Here is a 20,426-nt window from a genome sequence, read left to right as displayed (position 1 = left end):
TGTTTCGCTTACCTCACATAATTCAATATCCTTCTCCTCGGTAAATACCGAAGAAAAGAAATTGTTTAATATCTCCCCCATTTCTTCCGGCTCAGCACATAGCTGTCCACTCTGACTCTCTAATGGACCAATTTTTTTTTTTTACTGTACACTTTGTCAAGAGAAAAAGGAGAGAATGCATCCCCCCCCTACAATCTCTGACCACCATCAACACCGCAGGAATAGGTCATCCCTTATCCTCTCAAACACTCTGGTGAACTTGTGCACTCTCATACTCCATCCCCAAGCCATCATAAAATATACTACCATACGTCACCTCAGTGGAAACAGGCGAGTGTAAACTACAAATTGTTACAGAGGAATTATGATTAATCAATGCCGTTAGGTAACATTTGTGCTCGGTCTATCTAAGTCTGTTGGATCATTTGGTTGAAAAGCATTTTAACCCCTTCCTTTTCTCAAAATGACCTTTCTGGCCTGGGCCTCCTCCATTGCCAGGGTGAGGCTTCATGCTATGCTGGAGGAATAGCACCTCATATTCCGCTTGGGTAGCTTTCAATCCAACGGTATGAACAATGAATTCTCCAATTTTAGGCAGCTAGCCTGCCATCACCCTCTCCATTCTGCTCCTATCCCACCCCCTTCTCCATTTCCTGTACCCCACCTGGATACTAATTTTCCCCTTTTCCCTTCCACTTAAATCCCTTCCTCTGGCTTCATACCGACACTTGCTAGACCTTATTCCGCTCCACCTCTCTTCCAGGTTTCCTCCCCACCAATGCAGTCAGTATGAACGAGGGTCCCAGCCCGAAATGTTACTTATCCATTCTCCAGAGATACTGCCTGACCCACTGAGTTATTCCAGCGCTGTCTTTTTCTAAATGTTAAACATGTTTAATCAAGGTCAAATATAGTATTCGGCAATTGCAATCAGTTAATTCCTTAATTAATTAACAATAGACAATAGGTGCAGGAGTAGGCCATTCGGCCCTTTGAGCCAGCACCACCATTCAATGTGATCATGGCTGATGATTCTCAATCAGTACCCCATTCCTGCCCTCTCCCCATACCCCCTGACTTCACTATCCTCAAGAGCTCTATCTAGCACTCTCTTGAAAGCATTCAGAGAATTGGCCTCCACTGCCTTCTGAGGCAGAGAATTCCACAGATTTACAACTCTCTGACTGAAAAAGTTCTTCCTCATCTCCGTTCTAAATGGCCTACCCCTTATTCTTAAACTGTGGCCCAGTTTAACAACCATGTCTTATTAGCTGACAGCACCTAATTTCCCCCTTTAACCAAAATAACCTATTTCGAGTCCACAGGAAGATAATGGGTTCTCATTTGCAAGATTTAGAAATCCAATGCAGCATAGGTCCTCCTTGTATTTCATCTACACAGCTGAACAACTTTTAGACTCCCAATTTTCTCCTTCTGTATTTCATGATAACCCCTGTTTTGCACCAGACAGGTAATTCAATGGTCAGTGCACACATACAACAGATAACTTTGAGGAGAAATCGCAGTGCCCATTCCTTCTCTCCTGAGATGTTGCCTGACCTGCTGAGTTACTCCAGCATTTTGTGAACAGATAACTATGGTCATTTGAACTTACAAAATATCCATTATTTCACCTTAGTAAATCATTTCATGAAACATCTTTCTCCCACTGACAATATTGAAGTATTGTAATGTTGTACACATCTTAGATGTAAAGTGGTTAATTTTCTGTAGGGTCTTCCATAAGAAAGCATTTCAACAACAGCTGCAATTGAAAAAGAGGAGGCAGGACAGGGCCTAGCAAGTGATAGGCGGATATGGGTGAGGAGGGTTTCATTGGCAGGTGGGTGGAGTAAATGGCAAAGTGTTAAGAGGTGGAAAGAAGGTAAAGGGGTGTCAGATAAGCAGAGGAAGAGGAAGAGTGAAATGTAAAGCTGGACGGTGGATATGGGTGGAAGAGAAGAAGGGAGCAAGGAAAAGAGGAAGGCTAAAAGAGAAATGAGGGACTCAGGAATAGGAGATAGACATAAAAAGCTGGAGTAACTCAGTGGGAAAGGCAGCATTTCTGGAGAGAAGGAGTGTGTGACGTTTCAGGTCGAGACCCTTCTTCAGATTTAAAGTCTCGGGAAAGGGAAACGAGAGATATAGATGATAATGTAGAGAGATATGGAACAATGAATGAAAGACGTACAAAAAAGAATAGGAGATGTACGAAGAGGGAAAAGGAACCGCGGGGGGGGGGGGGGGGGGGGGCATGGATTTTGTTTCTACATTTTTCCATTTCATGTATCTTCACATACTGAAGGGACCAAAGCACTATTGGCACTGAAATTAGGATCATATACCATTCTCAGTTTCAAATAATCTACTGGAGGAACTCAGATAATCGAGAAGCATCTGAGCGGGGAAGGAATTGTCGACATTTCCAGTCAAAACCCCAAAGGGTTTTGAATCACAACATTGACATTTTCCTCCCCTCCTCCTCCCCCACCCGTCAGTGGCACTTGACCTGTGGAGTTTCTCCAGCACATAGTTTCTCCAGATTCTAGCATCTGCAGTCTCTTGTGTCTCACGAAGTTGTGCATATTAAGTTTCCACAGCTCCTTGCTTCGCAGATTGTTGATGTACTGAAGCTACAGCTCAAAACTGCATAAGTGTCAAAATGATTGAAAAGCAATGAATCATAATTCCTTGATCCTCTGCATTTTATACAAAGATTTTTGTTTTCACATTCTGGTGGGAACAAAAAAAATTACCTTGGTTTCAAGTGGATCAATTCTGCCATCTGCTGGCTGAGAAATCTACAAGCAGTTTTATCACAATCCTACATTTTTGGTCTGATATCATTTTGTCAGCAAAATATACAGTGCTGGAGGAACTCAGCGGGATGGGATGGAATAGACGGGCGACTTCCCACATTACTACAAACCACACCCATATTTGCAGTAAAACTTTACTCTGACCCATCTACCTTCTGATTGTTCAATAACATTCTTTTAATTTCTGCCTCCCCCCATTGCCCCCTCTCTACTCTAAGCTTCTCTCACCCATTGCACTTCTGATTTCTGAACAAACACTTTTTCTATTGCATCTTCTACCATGGCAAACTGCAAAAGAAAGAACTTTGATTTTGCAAGTCCTATTCACCAGCATACCATACCTAATTCTTCCATCATTCAATTGCTTTTAAATTTCTAAGGAATAGATTTTTAATGCATGAGCAGCAGAGAAGCAACATGCTCAAGGGCACTGAAAATGACCAAATATGAGGACCATAGTGATTAGTGATAATTTTTCAAAACTCTTTAGATTCTGGAGTAGTTCCTGAGGACTGGAGGGTAGCTAATGTAACCCCACTTTTTAAAAAGGGAGGGAGAGAGAAAACGGGGAATTATAGACCAGTTAGCCTAACATCGGTAGTGGGGAAAATGCTAGAGTCAGTTATTAAAGATATGATAGCATTACATTTGGAAAGTGGTGAAATCATCGGACAAAGTCAGCATGGATTTACCAAAGGCAAATCATGTCTGACGAATCTTATAGAATTTTTCGAGGATGTAACTAGTAGAGTGGATAAGGGAGAACCAGTCGATGTGTTATATCTGGACTTTCAGAAGGCCTTCGACAAGGTCCCACATAGGAGATTGGTGTACAAGCTTAAAGCACACGGTATTGAGGGTTCAGTGTTGAGGTGGATAGAAAATTGGTTGGCGGACAGGAAGCAAAGAGTAGGAATAAACGGGTCCTTTTCGGAATGGCAGGCAGTGACTAGTGGGGTACCGCAAGGCTCAGTGCTGGGACCCGTTATTTACAGTGTATATTAATGATTTGGACGAGGGAATTGAATGCAACATCTCTAAGTTTGCGGATGACACGAAGCTGGGTGGCAGTGTTAGCTGCGAGGAGGATGCTAGGAGGCTGCAGAGTGACTTGGATAGATTAGGCGAGTGGGCAAATGCATGGCAGATGCAATATAATGTGGATAAATGTGAGGTTATCCACTTTGGCGGCAAGAACAGGAAAGCAGAGTATTACCTGAATGGTGACCGATTGGGAGAAGGGGAGATGCAACGTGACCTGGGTGTCATGGTACACCAGTCATTGAAAGCAAGCATGCAGGTGCAGCAGGCAGTGAAGAAAGCGAATGGCATGTTGGCATTCATAGCAAGAGGATTTGAGTTTAGGAGCAGGGAGGTTCTGCTGCAGTTGTACAGGGCCTTGGTGAGACCGCACCTGGAGTATTCTGTGCAGTTTTGGTCTCCTAACCTGAGGAAAGACGTTCTTGCCTTAGAGGGAGTACAGAGAAGGTTCACCAGATTGATCCCTGGGATGGCGGGACTTACATATGAGGAAAGACTAGATAGACTGGGCTTGTACTCGCTGGAATTTAGAAGACTGAGGGGGGATCTTATAGAAACATATAAAATTCTTAAGGGGTTGGAGAGGCTAGATGCGGGAAGATTGTTCCCGATGTTGGGGGAGTCCAGAACCAGGGGTCACAGCTTAAGGATAAGGGGGAAGTCTTTTAGGACCGAGATGAGAAAACATTTCTTCACACAGAGAGTGGTGAGTCTGTGGAATTCTCTGCCACAGAAGGTAGTTGAGGCCAGTTCATTGGCTATATTTAAGAGGGAGTTAGATGTGGCCCTTTTTGCTAGAGGGATCAGGGGGTATGGAGAGAAGGCAGGTACAGGCTACTGAGCTGAATGATCAGCCATGATCATATTGAATGGCGGTGCAGGCTCGAAGGGCCGAATGGCCTACTCCTGCACCTATTTTCTATGTTTCTATGTTTCTATATCAGACAAGCTCTTAGTTGCAAGAGATGCAGGTCAGAGGAGTCCAATCTGCTCTTGTACAATTTACACACCTAAGGTACATGGAACTGGCTAACTAAGGAAACAGTAACGAGTTTGCTGTGGTGGCAGGCACTTCAACATCAGTCTACAAAGAAACAAACTTCACATCTCCTTGATATGCCTAGATAAGATTAGAAACTCATGGAATGTGGTTCATCATCATATCCTCCAAGTACCAAATGCTTTGAATCATGATATCACCTGAGTTTATATATCAATTTTGGTTACCATTAGTTGTCTCATGTAAATTTCAACACATTCTCTCAAATCTTTAAAATAAATAATTCTCCTTCGTGAATAACGTTGCTTCATTAAAGTGGGGTACAGTTCTAGTCATAATGGGAAAGTAAGGGAAAACTAGCTCTCAAGGCTATTTACACATACAATATCTTTAACAAATTGAGTTTCACATAAATTATTTGTATAATTATCTACACATTTTGGAATTATGTACATAGTTTATTGACAACAATGAACCTACTATATAATTGTTAGAATCACAAGCTTTTTGTATACAGATAAAAAATATTACAAAATACAACCAATGGTGCAATATTAAATTCTCAGAATGAATAAATAAAATTCAATATTTTGTTGTATTTTATAGTTGTATTGGTAAATACAATTTGTCACAACTTTAGAAAACATTTCATCAATCTTCACATACTGAATTAGCATACAACGGCTCTTCATCAAATGATGTGTGAAGAATCTAAGAATCATCATGAAGTTCCAACCGTGAAATTAAAATAAATGAAGTACAGCTCTGCAGCCATCTCACAAGCAGGTTAAACAATTGCACAGTTAAACTTCAAATAAAATGGCTTCCCTTCTTACCTGGCCTTCCTCCTTGTTTGGCCAACTTTACATAGTCCGAATCGGTTTCCCTAATCCACAGCCTGCGGCCGTCAACACTGCTATCCTTGTGAGGCTCCACAAGTCCATTCAAACCTGGGATCTGGGAGGTGGGTGGAAGCTGCACTTGGCTCTTTTCACTTTTGTTTGGTTTCTGAGGAACGTGGTAAAACCAATCTACAAAAGACGAAGAGCATTACAAGGTTGTGGTGACGTTGTCAGAATTCTTCTTTAACTAATTTATTACACACTTAAAACAACTTTATAAATAGCTTTACCAAATGGGTGTACATAGTGATCACAATCACAATCACAATAAAACTTTATTAGCCAAGTATGTTTTGCAACATACGAGGAACTTTCATTTGCCATACAGTCATAACAATAAAAAGCAACAGGACACACAAAATACATTTTAACATGAACATCCACCACAGTGACTCCTCCACATTCCTCACTGTGATAGAAGGTGAAAATAAAGTTCAATCTCTCCCTTCTTTGTCCTCCAGCAGTCGGGGGCTCTAACCTTCCGTTGACGGGATGATCTTAATCCTGTAGCCAGCGGCGAGCCTTCCTCGTCGGGGCGATCAAGCTCCTGCATCGGGGGGGATCTCAGCTCCCCGGTGCCGGCGATCTACCCCGGGTCGGGACCAATCGAACCTCGTGCAGCTTTTTGAGCTCCCGACCGGTCTCAACCTGAGACTGTGAGCTCTGATGTCCACAGGCTGCATTGGAGCGTCGATCCCAGGCAAGGGATCGCAGGCTCAGATGATAAGTCCACGCCCCCGCAGGGACTCAAGGTCAGTCCCAGGCAAGACCTCCAGCTCCGTGATGTTAGGCCGCAGAGCGACTAGAGATACGATCTGGAAAACAATCGCATCTCCGGCAAGGTAAGAGATTGAAAAAAAGTTTTCCCCGACCCCCTCTCCCACCCCCCACATAAAACAAACCATAGAACATTTACATAAACTTTTAAAACTTACCAAAAATAACAAAAAGAGTTTGAAAAGGACAGACAGACTGTAGGCGAGGCAGCCATCGTGCGGCGCCCCCTGATGGACTATGATGTCAGGTTAACCAATCACAATGGATAGGTTTGGCATTTTCACCATAAATCAAGTTGATTTTATGTATATAAATGCAATCAGGATTTATTCTGGAGAGGCTATCCTACTTAATTGGAATAAGTTGATGTAGTTCCGTTTTGTTTGCTTTTTAAAGAAGATTATGCTGAGAAAAATTGACATTGTTGGATAATTGACTGCTGTGCAATGTACTATCAGGGCTGGTACACCAACTCATCAATCACTGCGTTGAAAATATCCCATTATTAACATGTTATTGCAATAATTATTCTATATTAATGATCCCCTGCCAATTTTGAAACAATCTTGTTATCGTTCTAACCATCACTTAGTTCACAGCACCCAACCCTTCTGAAATTATGAATTCAAGCTTCATATCTTGAGCATAAAATACAGGTTGCCACCTGTGCAATGCTGTTTGAAGGCGGTGTTGCACTCTTTCAGTTGACACCCTTCAGATATTAAACTGAAGTCACACTTACCTTCTGAAGACGACAATAAAAATTCTCATGGCACTATTAGAAGAAGAGTAGGGGAGTTTTTTTGTGAAAAATTCATTCCTGAATGAACATCACTGAAACAGATCCTGATAATTATAACATTTCCATTTTGTAGGACCCATTTTATGCTGAATCACTTGAAACTTTTGCAACAATATCTGCTTGAAAAATCGTTCGTTTTAACTGATATTAATTGAAACTTTGCAAAGATAAATGAAACGACAAAATTTTGTAGTGTTAAAGTGATCGACTGGTCCTTGTACATGAAACACAAAATGATAGTATGATGGTATTGCGAGACTTTAGATATGCTATTGGAATGGTGGCCTTTATTCCAGTGGATGTAGAGTTTCAAAATAGAGAGGTTCACATGGTGCTGGTGTGAGCCCACACATATGGATTATGTGCAGGCAGAGGAGAGTTGATCTTGGCATCATGTGCAGCACAGACATTGTGGGCACAATGACCTGTTCTTGCACTGAGGAACAAGAAGTGATCTTGTTGCAACATGTAAGTATAATCTCAGAAAATAAGGTTTCTTCCCTCAGTGGTTTGTGAATCTTTGGAATTCTCTACTCTAAGAAACTACAGTTGGTGAATGTCCTTGAGGTGGAAAATGATAGACACTCAACCTTAAGGGGGTTAAGCTGTGTGGGGAGTGATCAAGAAAGTGGCACTGAGGTTAAGATTGGATCAGCCATGATTCTATGAAATGAAATGAAAAGATAAACCGGCCTTCTCCTGCTCATATTTCTTATGTTCCTATTTATAGGGATTGGATAGTGCAACTTTCTGGCAATGGCTGTGCAGGTGCATGTGGACATGTTAGGGCACTATCTATTCTACCAGGCAGCCTGCACATGCCATCAAGCATCAGAAAGGAGTCCTGCTTCAATCATTCATGAGACTTTGTACAAAGTCAGCAGCCCATTATTTTCAATTCTTTCAGATGCGAGTATGTTTGCAAGGTCAGCCGTTTAGTTTCGTTCAGTTTAGTTTAGAGATACCGCTCGGAAATAGGCCCTTCGGTCCACCGAGTCCACACCGACCAGCAATCCCTGCACATTAACACTATCCTACACGAGAGACAATTTTTACATTTACACCGCCAATTAGAGATGGAGCAGGACAGGATAATTGGAAATCGGTACCTCCCTTGTTAGTGTGTAATTGAAGCATTTGCTGTGGCTGGTGCTTGCTTTGTCACCAAGGTGTGTTTCAATCATAACCTAAAGAGAATAATCATGATAGGCATGATTAAGAAGCAGTCAATTTTAGAACTCAAGTCTGCTACATATGTCTTTCTCCACTGCTTACTACAGCACATAAATCAATACGCCAGTACAGCATTGTGCAAACAGAAACAAATCAGTACAAGAATTAGGAATTACAATGTGTAGAACTTGGCCCGATTAAGATGTAATAATATGAAAAATTCATAAATTTTTAAATGGCAGCAGGTTAATACTGTACAGCAACTAACATTAAATAGAGCCTCTCATGGAGGTCCACATAAATACATTGTAAATGATGAATGTGCTTTAGTGCAAGTGGTATCACCCCGAGCTCAGAAAATTCTAGTTTCCAGCAAGTCCTGCAGATTTTAACTTCAGGCCAATGTCAAGTTTCTCTCCATCAATTTCTTATTGCACAGGTCCATTAGGGAGCTGGGCTGGGAAAAGTTGGGATTGAGGTAATCTCGGGGTCTGGGTTATAATCCAGTTGCGGGGGTACAATAGTTCTCAGGTTATGAGATTGGATGATAGGGATAAGAACCAAATTGTAGAGACGAGGTCATGTGATGATTTAGATTGGGTCTAGTGGCCTGATCTTCGAATGGATCATTGCAGGAAACATTCGGCCTGATGATGGTTGGAATAGATGTGGTTGGGAGGCCCTAATGGTGAGAATGGGAGATGTGACACCCAATAATGATCTATAGGGGTGGGGTTGTCAGGAGATGCCCTATCATAGGAAAAGGGAGAAGAGATATAAATCAAAATAAAGGAGACATTCCAATGATAAGTAGGGGATCCTGCCTGTAACTAAGGAATGTGCAATTCTGCTTCAATGATTGGTTATTCAGTAACTTGTTACGCTTCAGTGGATAGTAATTCGGTAACGCATTGAGCTGCAATAATTGGTTATTCAATAACATGTTCAGCTGCAGGGGTTAGTTATTCAGTAACTTGTTGGGAACCCTGCTTAATTCTCCTCATCAATGAGATGAGCCCGGTTTTGGCTTCATCACTCTCAGTAAAACTGAATGGGATTAATATATAACTTGGCAATGAAGCTAATAGAATGAACATGAAATCCCATGTGACCAAAATCTTCCCAACACAAACATCAAGCTATAAATGCACTTATATCTGGATTCTGGCCTTCACGGCTCTTTTAACCTGTATGGATTTCCCTGGCAGAAAATGGGACACTTAGTGAAAATAGGACTATTGAAATAAAAGCCAATAGCTTAAACATGGAGTTAAATGTTTAAGAATAAAGTATAAAGAGTAGGATGGATGGCCACTGTTAAAAACACATGCAAGAAAGTTTAAGTGGGTTTTGATATCGCTGTAGATTTTTAAAATATTAATCCCTGAAACGACCCACCACGCCCATTTTCACAAATTAACAGCGATTCCAAAATCAAATGTAATATTGTTTATAAGCAGTACCATCTGATCTTCTAAAATTCTGCACTTCATATACTGGGACATTATCCCAGGTAATCTCTGTTGTGATCTATCTCACTCCAACTCCCAAAACATGACCAAAACAGAAAATTAGTGAGGGAAACATAAATTATGGATGTATGGAACATAGCCAATAAAGCTAAGAACATAGCAGGGAGATACTATCACAACTGAAGTTTTTAGGTAATTAAATCATATACGAGTAACATAACTTTTCAGATTAATGCAGATCTAAAATGCAGCACCAACTACACAATGATATATCTCTATAGATGTGGAAAATATTGGGGTTTTTTCAGTTTAGTTTATTGTCACGTGTAGCAAGGTACAGTGAAAAGCTTTTGTTGTGTGCTAACCAGTCAGCAGAAAGACAATACATGATTACAATCGATTCATTAATAGTCTATAGATCATAGTTAAATTGAGACCCTTCTTCAGACTGACCCGAAAAGTCGCCCATTCCTTCTCTCCCGAGATGCTGCCTGACCTGCTGAGTTACTCCAGCATTTTGTGAATAAACACCTTCGATTTGTACCAGCATCTGCAGTTATTTTCTTATAGTTAAATTGAGAAGTGTTGCTGTAGGAATAGAGATTTAAGAGTGTGGAGTGATTGTCATATGAGTTTGTGGATCTGTTTCTGTGGCTAGCATGTAAATAGTCACTAGGGTTGGGTGCCATCTTGAAAGCATATGAGCAATTATTGCTAATTTTGATAAATATTGCTAATATGAAGCAATTATTTTCTTAATGGACCTAATGCCACAAAATAGATCAGGCATGGATCACAGAAGTGGCTCCCAGATGTAAAAAAATAACTGCAGATGCTGGTACAGTCGGAAGAAGGGTCCCGACCCGAAACGTCACCCATTCCTTCTCTCCTGAGATGCTGCCTGACCTGCTGAGTTACTCCAGCACTTTGTGAATAAATGGCTCCCAGATGTGCTCAGCATGCACCTGTACACCCTGACACAAGTCCAGGCAACAAATGCAACGAATGCTTGGCAATTTGCATGATTATCTCTCAACTTTCCTTAACAAAATCTTCATCAAAATATATTTGAAAATTTAACAAAAGCAATACATATGAAAGGCCAAGTATTTTCCAAATCAAATTACACCCCAACCACAGTAGCAAGGCAAGTTTAATTTTACCTCAGAGTACAAATTGATCAGTGAGAGGGGAAGTTATAATCATCTGGGAGATGGGTGATACAGTACCATTTTCTTCCACAGTCATCAATTGTAAAACCATTAGCAAAATGATCTATTCAGATTAATCTTTAAACAAATAAAATGGAATATGATTGATGGTGTTATTTTAAAAATAAATGAAAATCAATATACTGCAATGCTGGACATCCAAAATAAAAATAGAAAATGCTTAAAACACAATAGTCTGGCAGCATCTGTGGAAATAAAAAGAGAGTTAACATTTCGAGTCAAAGTGTCTTTAGAACTCTGGTTTTCTTTCCAAAAAGCTGCCTGGTCTGTTATATCATATTCTGTTATGATTGCTGTTCTTTTCAAAACCATTGTCCTGAATGAGGACACCATTATGGTTTTCTCATCAGGTGAAGCTAGCAGGAAACAACTTGAGGAAGTTGAACTTAACCTCATAAAATCATGCACACATCATGAGGGGGATAGATCGGGTGAATGCACTTTTTACCCAGAGAAGGGGAATCAAGAACCAGAGGCCATAGGTTTAAAGTGAGAGAGGAAAAATGTAATAGGAGCTCAAAGGGCAACTTTTTTGCACCAGAAGGTGGTGGATGAATGGAATGAGCAGCCTGAGAATGTAGTTGAGGCAGGTACTATAACATTTAAAAGGTAGGTACATAGACTGGAAAGATAAATCCAAACTTAACAATCTGCAATCCTTGATGCCACCACAGATAACGGAAAAGTAACCCACAGAAAGACATTTCCTGCTAATATTAGATATCTTCAGTCATTATAGGGTGCAGGTCTTAGTTCCACTATAATTCAAAATGCAAAGCAGCATTAAGAAATCCTACTATTAGCATGCAACCTTTCAATCACTTCTCAATTGTGTCACCATAGGATCACAGATTCAAAACAGGAAAATTAAAAACAAATGCAGTCTATTTCACAAAATCTGATTTTTTACTTTAACTTAACATAATTGGAACAACATGGAAATGACTTACCACAGTCACTAAACTGACGAGAGGAAGACATTTGTTTGTTTCTTGCAAGTAGTTCTAGAGAACAAAAGTAAAAGTATTATTTTGGGGAGGAAGTAAAAGTGAAATTTGCAGAATTTAATTAGTGAAATTTGCTTTAATGAAAAGGAGGGAGGTTAATGAATACTTAAAGCATCAGAACGCAAAGATCGAACTTGCTCAGCAACTTTTAAGTTTCTGTTGGTGCTCTGGAATTTTTACTATCAGTTAAATTGATGGCGTGGGTGAGTTGGGGGAGGAGAGAGGGGAGGATGGAGTGGGTGAGGGGGGGGAAGAGGGGGGGGATGGAGTGGGTGAGTGGGGGGAGGGGGATGAGGTAGGTGAGTGAGGGGAAGGGGGGATGGAGTGAGTGAATGAAGGAGCATGGGGGAGAGGAGTGGGGGTGGGGGGGAGGGGTGGGGGTAGGGGGGAGTGGGGGTAGGGGGGAGTGGAGGTAGGGGGGAGTGGAGGTAGGGGGAGTGGGGGTAGGGGGGATGGGGGGGAGTGGGGGTGGGGGGGAGTGGGGGTGGGGGGAGGGGTGGGGGGAGCGGGGGGAGGGAGGAGGGGCAGGGAGGAGGGGAGGGAGGAGGGGAGGGAGGGGGAGGGGATGGAGATGGAGGGGATGGAGAGGGGGAGGGGTTGGAGAGGGGGAGGGGTTGGAGAGGGGGAGGGGTTGGAGAGGGGGAGGGGTTGGAGAGGGGGAGGAGTTATTTCCTTTTTGTTGTGTTTATGTGAAAACTATTCTTTAACATTTTTCTAGTTCTGTCCATCGACTATATACCTTGGCCAGTGGTTAGTCTTTCGGGATGGGTAGCTAACCATCCAGATTTTTGAAACAAACAACAAATAATAAACATAGCACAAAAAGTAAGGAAATTTGTGTTTGGTAGATTATTTTTTTGTTGTAACAATGCTTCTTGGCAATAAATCTTATACCGTTGGAAAGCCTGTTTATTTCCCTTTTAAATGGTGCCACATTTGTAAGGAACATGCATTTGTGGGATGAGCAGCAGAGCTGAGTATGTGGGTTGCGCCCATGAAAAATCTGCCAAATCTTCTCTGCCAATGCCAAACAGCTTATTCTGCCATTGACTCTTGTTCGGTGTTGTTTGGTGGATTGGATGATTGAAGTCTGAAGAAACAAGACATATTGGCAATTTAACAATTTATTCATTTAATAAACAGGAGCCTCAGTAGCGTGTGGAAGAACCATACACAGCCACAACAGCCTGGCACCTCCTCCTCATGCTGGTCACCAGCCTGTTACTCTATCGGTGCAGCAATCAGCATAGCGTTCTCCGCGTCTTCTCCACACTTTGACCCTATGATCCAACTGCCGTAGGCAGAATCTGGACTCATCGCTGAACATAACGTTCCTCCACATGTTCAGGTTCCAGTGCACGTGTTGCCGACACCAGTGCAAACGGGCCTGACGGTGAAGGGCAGTCATGGCAGGCCTCCTGGCAGCCCTATGAGACCGGAGATCGGCTGCGTACAGTCTGTTCCGAATTGTTTGGGCAGAGAGCCGTCGGCCATATCGTCCTGCAAACCTTGACTGCAAATCTGTAGAAGACAGCCTACGGTTCCTAAGTGCTGACAGGGTGAGGAAACGGTCTTCTTCGGGTGTCGTCTTCTTGGGACGCCCACTTCGCGGCCTGTCTCTGACATCCCCCGTTATATGGAACTTGGCCTTCACTTTGGAGATGGTACTAAGGCTCACTCCAAATAATGCCGCAACTTGGTTTTGCGGAACACCAGCTTGAAGTTGCCCTATCGCATGGGCCCTATCCAGATCAGTCAAACGTGGCATGCCGATTCTTGGAGCAGACACCTACTGACCACTGTAGCAGGGCCCATGCTCACAGATGCTGCCAATCAGGTGCCTGATTGTCAGCACCTGGGGTACCAGAAGCTCAAAACAAGAGTCAATAGCAACAGCAGAATAAGCTGTTTGGCATTGGCAGAGAAGATTTGGCAAATTTTTCATGGGCGCAACCCATATACTCACCTCTGCTGCTCATCCCACAAATGCATGTTCCTTACAAATGTGGCACCATTTAAAAGGGAAATAAACAGGCTTTCCAACGGTATAAGATTTATTGCCAAGAAGCATTGTTACAACAAAGAAATAATCTACCAAACACAAATTTCCTTACTTTTTGTGCTATGTTTATATTATTTTAATTATAAACTACTGATTTGCATTGTGCACAGAATTCTCATTTGCCCTTGTCATCAGCAAAAATAAATGTCAGCAGAGTATTTTTTCATGAATGGTCTTATAGAGTCAGTCAGTCATCCCCAGCACGGAAACCGGCTCTTCAGTTCAAAGTCTCCGTGCTGACAAAGAGGCACCATTTAAGCTAGCCACAAATGCACGTGTTTGCCCCACATCGGATGGATAGGTAGATCTTTCCTATCCATCTACCTGTCCAAGCGTCTTTTAAATGCTGTTAAAGTACCTGCCTCATCTACCCCCTATGGTAGCTTGTTCCTTAAACCCATCACCCTCAAAGTGAAAATGTTCCCCTATGTTCCCCACAATTGTAGTTTAGGGAAATACAGGTGAGGCAGAAGATCAGCCATGATTATATAAACGGTGGAGCAAGTGCAAAGAACTAGATGGCCTATCAGTGCTCTCTTAATTATGATGTTCTTAAAGCATAGCACAGCACATACTATTTGTTGGCAGCAATCATGTGTAATAGGTGTAGGAAGGAACTGCAAATGCTGGATATACGCCGAAGATAGACACAAAATGGTGGAGTAACTCAGGGGGACAGGCAGCATCTCTGGAGAGAAGGAATGGGTGACGTTTCAGGTCGAGACCCTTCTTCAGACATGTATAATAAGTTGGATTCTATGATATAAAATTATCATTTGTGTTTAAACAATATTATGCTCATGTTCACATCTCTATATTTCAATATTCTTCTCTAAATATATTATTCAATTAATTACTTCATTAAGAATATTTTAAATAAATATTTAGAGGTAATTATAGTTCATGTAGGAGCCATTTGTGTTTGTGCTGACTGCTTTAGCATATATTATTTTGTCTAGATATCTTGCTGTATTATTTTGGACACTTGAGGGCTGTCGTGAGATGAATACATATATGGGCATAATGGACTGGGAGGAGCCAGAACTAAGTAGTATATCTGGAGACGCAAAGACGGAAGGAGTTAGACACACGGAGTTTGGTGAGATACAGTTCTTAACAGACCTGCAACAGTGATCAGTTGTTATATCTCAGGTTTGGAAATATCTGGACTGGACAAAGACGATTTTATTCAACTATCTGATGTGTTCACACATAAAGACTATGCCTGTTTCTCAGCTAAACATTCTTAGACAAGAACCAGTTGCTTTGATGGTTAACATCAAAGCAATGTTTCATCAGGTCAAGGTATCAGAAAAGCATATTGACTATCTGCAATTTCTGTGGTGGCCCGATGGTGATGTGCAGCAAGATCTTGTTGAATACCGGATGAAGGTACATCGTTTTGGAGCCATGTCATCACCAAATTGTGCAAACTTTGCATTTAAAAAAACTGCTGAGGACAACAAAGCTCACCTCAACAGCAGAGCTTTATTTGTCATTCGGTACCAAGGTACCGAACGAAATTACATAGCAGTCATACACAAAAAGAACACAAGACACATAACCCCAACACAAACATCCATCACAGTGACTCCAAACACCCCCTCACTGTGATGGAGGCAACAAAACTTCCACTCTCTTCCCCACGCCCACGGACAGACAGCTCGTCCCCGACCAACCCGCACAGTCCCCGCAAGGGGATGGAAGTCACCGCGGCCGAGCCGCACCGGGCGCTGAAACATCCCGCGGCCGAGCCGGGCGACGGAGGGCCCCACGGCCGAGCCATGCCCTCGGCCGAGCCGCGCCGTGCGATGTTAGGCCCCGCGGCCGAGCCGCACCGGGCACTGTTAAGTCCAGCGGCCGAGCCGCACCAGCGATGTTGGGTCCCGCGGCCGAGCCGCACCGGGCGATGGAAGGCCCCGCGGCCGAGCGATGTTAAGTCCAGCGGCCGAGCCGCACCGGGTGATGGAAGGCCCCGCGGCCAAGCTGCACCGGGCGATGTTAAGTCCAGCGGCCGAGCCGCACCAGCGATGAAAAGTCCCGCGGCCGAGCCGCACCGGGCGATATAAAGTCCCGCGGCCGAGCCGCACCGGGCGATGTTAGGCCCCGCGGCCGAGCCGCGCCGGGCGATGTTGCGCCCCGCGGCCGAGCCGCACTGGGTACTGTTAAGTCCAGCGGCTGAGCCGCACCAGCGTTGTTAGGCCCTGCGGCCGAGCCGCACCGGGCACTGTTAAGTCCAGCGGCCGAGCCGCACCAGCGTTGTTAGGCCCCGCGGCCGAGCCGCACCGGGCACTGTTCAGTCCAGCGGCCGAGCCGCACCAGCGTTGTTAGGCCCCGCAGCCGAGCCGCACCGGGCACTGTTAAGTCCAGCGGCCGAGCCGCACCAGCGATGTTAGGCCCCGCGGCCGAGCCGCACCCCGCGCCGTGAGGAAGAGACCTAAAAGAGAAAGGTTTCCCCCACCCCCACTTTCCAGCAGAGGTGACAAACGCGGTAAGGAACAACTTCTACGTAGGTGATTATTTAAAATCCATGCCTTCGGAACAAGAAGCAGTTCAGATGGTAAAAGACCTGACTGCCATCTGCCAAAGGGGAGGATTCATGTTGTCAAAATGGATCAGCAACAGCCGTGCTGTATTGGCATCCATTCCACAAGGAAACAGAACCAAAGAGATCAAGGAGTTGGCCTTGGAAAAGACAATCTGCCAATGGAAAGAGCACTGGGATTGTGCTGGTGCGTTGAAGCAGATGTGTTCAAGTTCAGAATTACTGCACAGGAACGACCATACACTAAACGTGGCATCTTGTCTGTGCTTGGCTCTATATACGACCCTTTGGGATTTCTAGCACCATTTACTCTGCCAGCCAAGCTGATTATGCAGGAGCTCTGCAAGGAAAAACTTGGATGGGATGAAAACATACTCCAAACCTTCTCTCAGCGATGGACAGGGTGGCTAGCAGATCTCAACAAGATTGCGAAGTTTAAAGTGGAAGCATACAAGCTTTGGTCAAATCAGATATGCACAGCTGCACCACTTTTCAGACGCCAGCGAAAGTGGCTACGGTACTGTTTCATATCTAAGATTGGAAAACGATAGCAAAGAGGTGCATGTTCCATTCATAATAGGAAAATCCAGTGTGGCACCATTAAAACAAATGACGATTCCCAGAATGGAGCTTACTGCTGCAGTCCTAGCTGTCAGAGTTGACACAATGCTGCAAAAAGAATTACAGCTTCAACTGGACAAATACATCTTCTGGACCGATAGCACAACAGTACATCAACAACGAAACCAAACGCTTTCAAACATTTTTAGCAAACAGGATCTCTTTTGTAAGGGATGCTACTGATGTATCACAATGGAGATATGTTAGCACAAAAGAAAATCCTGCAGGTGAAGTCTCTAAAGGACTAACAGCAGACCACTTCTTAAGCTGTAAAAGTTGGATCAAAGGACCAGAATTTCTCGGTAAGCCAGAGAATGGCCAAAACCTCACTTGGAATCTGCAATCTCTGCGAATGATCCAGAAATTAAGCAAGGCATTACAATGAACGTCATTGTCAAAGATCCATTGAACTCCACAAACTCTCTGATCACCTATTTCTCATCATGGAGGAATCTGAAGACTGCTGTGGCTTGGCTTCTTAAAGTAAAGACAACACTCTTCCAGCTGACTCGAAAGAGAAAGGAGATTCAGACTGCTGTGAATAGCCTTGAAAAGGATCCTGGCAAACTGAAAGAAAAGGTTGAAAAGGAGATGCAAGTCTTTCAAGCAACACTCTGCGGACAATGTTTATGTCCTGAAGATCTTTTCCAAGCAGAAAGTGCAATCATCTCTTTCAGTCAAAGACAAAGATTCAAAGAAGAACTTTCAGGACTAGAAGCTGGTAGTAATGGTGTAAAAAGAAGCAGTCATTTGTACAAACTGGATCTGGTGCTGAATGATGGACGTCTGAGAGTAGGCGATCGCCTGAATAGACTAGCGATGCCTGAAGAGGCTAAACATCCTATTATTCTCTCGAAGGACCTTCACATATCAACACTACTGTTACAACATATCCATGAACGGCTCAGTCATGGAGGAAGAAATCATATGCTGTCTCGTCTCCGTGAAAGATAGTGGATTATTAAATGCAAGAAAAATCATAACAGACTGCATTGTGTGTAAACAACAGCGGGGAAGAGTTGGGGAACAAAAGATGGCAGATTTGCCCCTGGTGAGAATTCCACCAGACAAGCCTCCATTTACAGATGTATGAGTAGACTACTTTGCTCCTATAGAGATCAAAAGAGGATGAAGTTTTGTTAAAATGTATGGTGTAATCTTTACCTGCATGGCAAGCAGGACAGTACATCTTGAAGTTGCATATACACTTGACACATACTCCTGCATCAATGTATTACGAAGGTATTTATTTCACAAAATGCTGGAGTAACTCAGCAGGTCAGGCAGCATCTCAGGAGAAGGAATGGGTGACGTTTAGGGTCGAGACCCTTCTATTTATGGAGATTCATTTGTCGACGAGGTCAAGTTTCATCTTTAAGATCAGACAATGGCACAAATTTTATTGCAGCGGAAAGAGAAACGAGAGAAGCATTCAATAGCTTGGGTGAAGATCCAGGGTGCTATGCTTCAGCAAGGGATAAGGTGGTTCTTTAACCCTCCAGCAGGATCCCATCACGGCGGTGTTTGGGAACGATTGATCCGCATGGTTCGAAATGTGCTGCACACTCTTCTTGGCCAACAAGTTCTGGATGATGAAGGATTGCAAACTTTAATTTGTGAAGTTGAAGCAATTTTAAATCATCGACCCATTACCAAGTGTTCTGATGATCCAATGGACCAGAAAGCACTCACACCAAACCATCATATTCTGTTGAAAGCCAAGCTAATACTACCACCAGGACTCTTTGTAAAGGAAGACTTATACATTAAACGCAGATGGAGACAGGTACAATATATGGCAGATCTCTTTTGGTAAGGGTGGATACAAGAATACTTGCCTCTAATCCAAGAACGACAACGGTGGTCTAAGGTAAAAAGAAGCTTTGCTACAGGTGACATTGTCGTGGTGGCTGATTCCACTGCACCTCGAGGCTCCTGGCTAATGGGCAGAATATTGGAGACTGTACCAGATGCACAAGGTCTTGCGTGCACAGTTTGACTTCAGACTAAGAGCAACATCTTGGAAAGACCGATAACAAAGATACGTCTGCTCCTAGAAGCTAATACTTGAGTATAGCAAAGACTGATGTCCTTAATTATTGAAGAAACACTAAAGTAGATTAGATGCCAACACATAGTGCATACTTTTTTTTTGATTATGTGTAAAGTTTTTTATAGCTCCTTTTAATGTTTATTAGCAATTGTTTTGTTATATACGTAGAACAAATAGGGGCCGGTGTGTAGGAGCCATTTGTGTTTGTGCTGACTGCTTTAGCATTTTATATTATTTTGTCTAGATATCTTGCTGTATTATTTTGGACACTTGCGGGCTGTCGTGAGATGAATACATATATGGGCATAATGGACTGGGAGGAGCCAGAACTAGGTAGTATATCTGGAGATGCAGAGATGGGAGGAGTTAGACACACGGAGTTTGGTGAGATACAGTTCTTAACAGACCTGCAACATACCTGCAACAGAACTACGATGAGAGCTATGGTCAGACAGGCAGAACAGAACACCAGTTATTACTTGAATCCCAAATAAGTACAGCCTGGTATATTCATCTTCTTGTTTTGTACAACTACTTAAAAAACCAACTAATTAAACTGAAAATATGTTTGGAAAATCTCTCTGTTGGTTTGCGTCAAGTTCACTCCCACTCCCTGTGAAGTAATGGCAATCGGAAAGGAATTTATTGGTAAAGACTGAAGTTGCCGTTACAGTTCATATAATTCCTATTTTAATTTATTTATCTATAGTTTTCTATTCTATATATTTTTTCTTTAACATTTTATTTCCCTAATTATTAGATATGATTACACCTTCAAAGTGCAGCACTGTGCACTGGTGGTTCAGACTAGATGTTTCTAGGACGAAATGCAACCACTGTAGCTTAATTAACTCACTTACCATTGAATATGTTTAGTTGTATAAAGTTTTTTTTAATATCTATTCATTTAGTTTTATTTC

At 42.8% G+C, this 20,426-nt stretch overlaps 1 protein-coding gene across 2 annotated transcripts in view; it reads right to left on the bottom strand.

Annotated features, from left to right (window-relative positions):
- The window catches only part of LOC144602297 (uncharacterized protein C7orf57-like), a 73,787-nt gene that overhangs the window by 41,513 nt on the left and 11,848 nt on the right, over positions 1-20,426 (bottom strand). For both annotated transcript variants that reach the window (XM_078415227.1, XM_078415237.1), the window contains exons 2-3: positions 12,169-12,222; positions 5,697-5,891 (exon numbers count right to left, since the gene is read on the bottom strand). In XM_078415227.1, the coding sequence (XP_078271353.1) occupies positions 5,697-5,891; positions 12,169-12,199 (226 nt within the window). In that variant the 5' untranslated portion in view covers positions 12,200-12,222. The remainder of the gene's footprint in view (positions 1-5,696; positions 5,892-12,168; positions 12,223-20,426) is intronic.

Source organism: Rhinoraja longicauda, chromosome 2 (genome assembly GCF_053455715.1).
Source record: "Rhinoraja longicauda isolate Sanriku21f chromosome 2, sRhiLon1.1, whole genome shotgun sequence".
Lineage (NCBI taxonomy): Eukaryota > Metazoa > Chordata > Chondrichthyes > Rajiformes > Arhynchobatidae > Rhinoraja > Rhinoraja longicauda.
The sequence above is the reverse complement of the archived record's forward strand: the minus strand, read 5'-3'. Positions and strand labels throughout refer to the sequence as shown.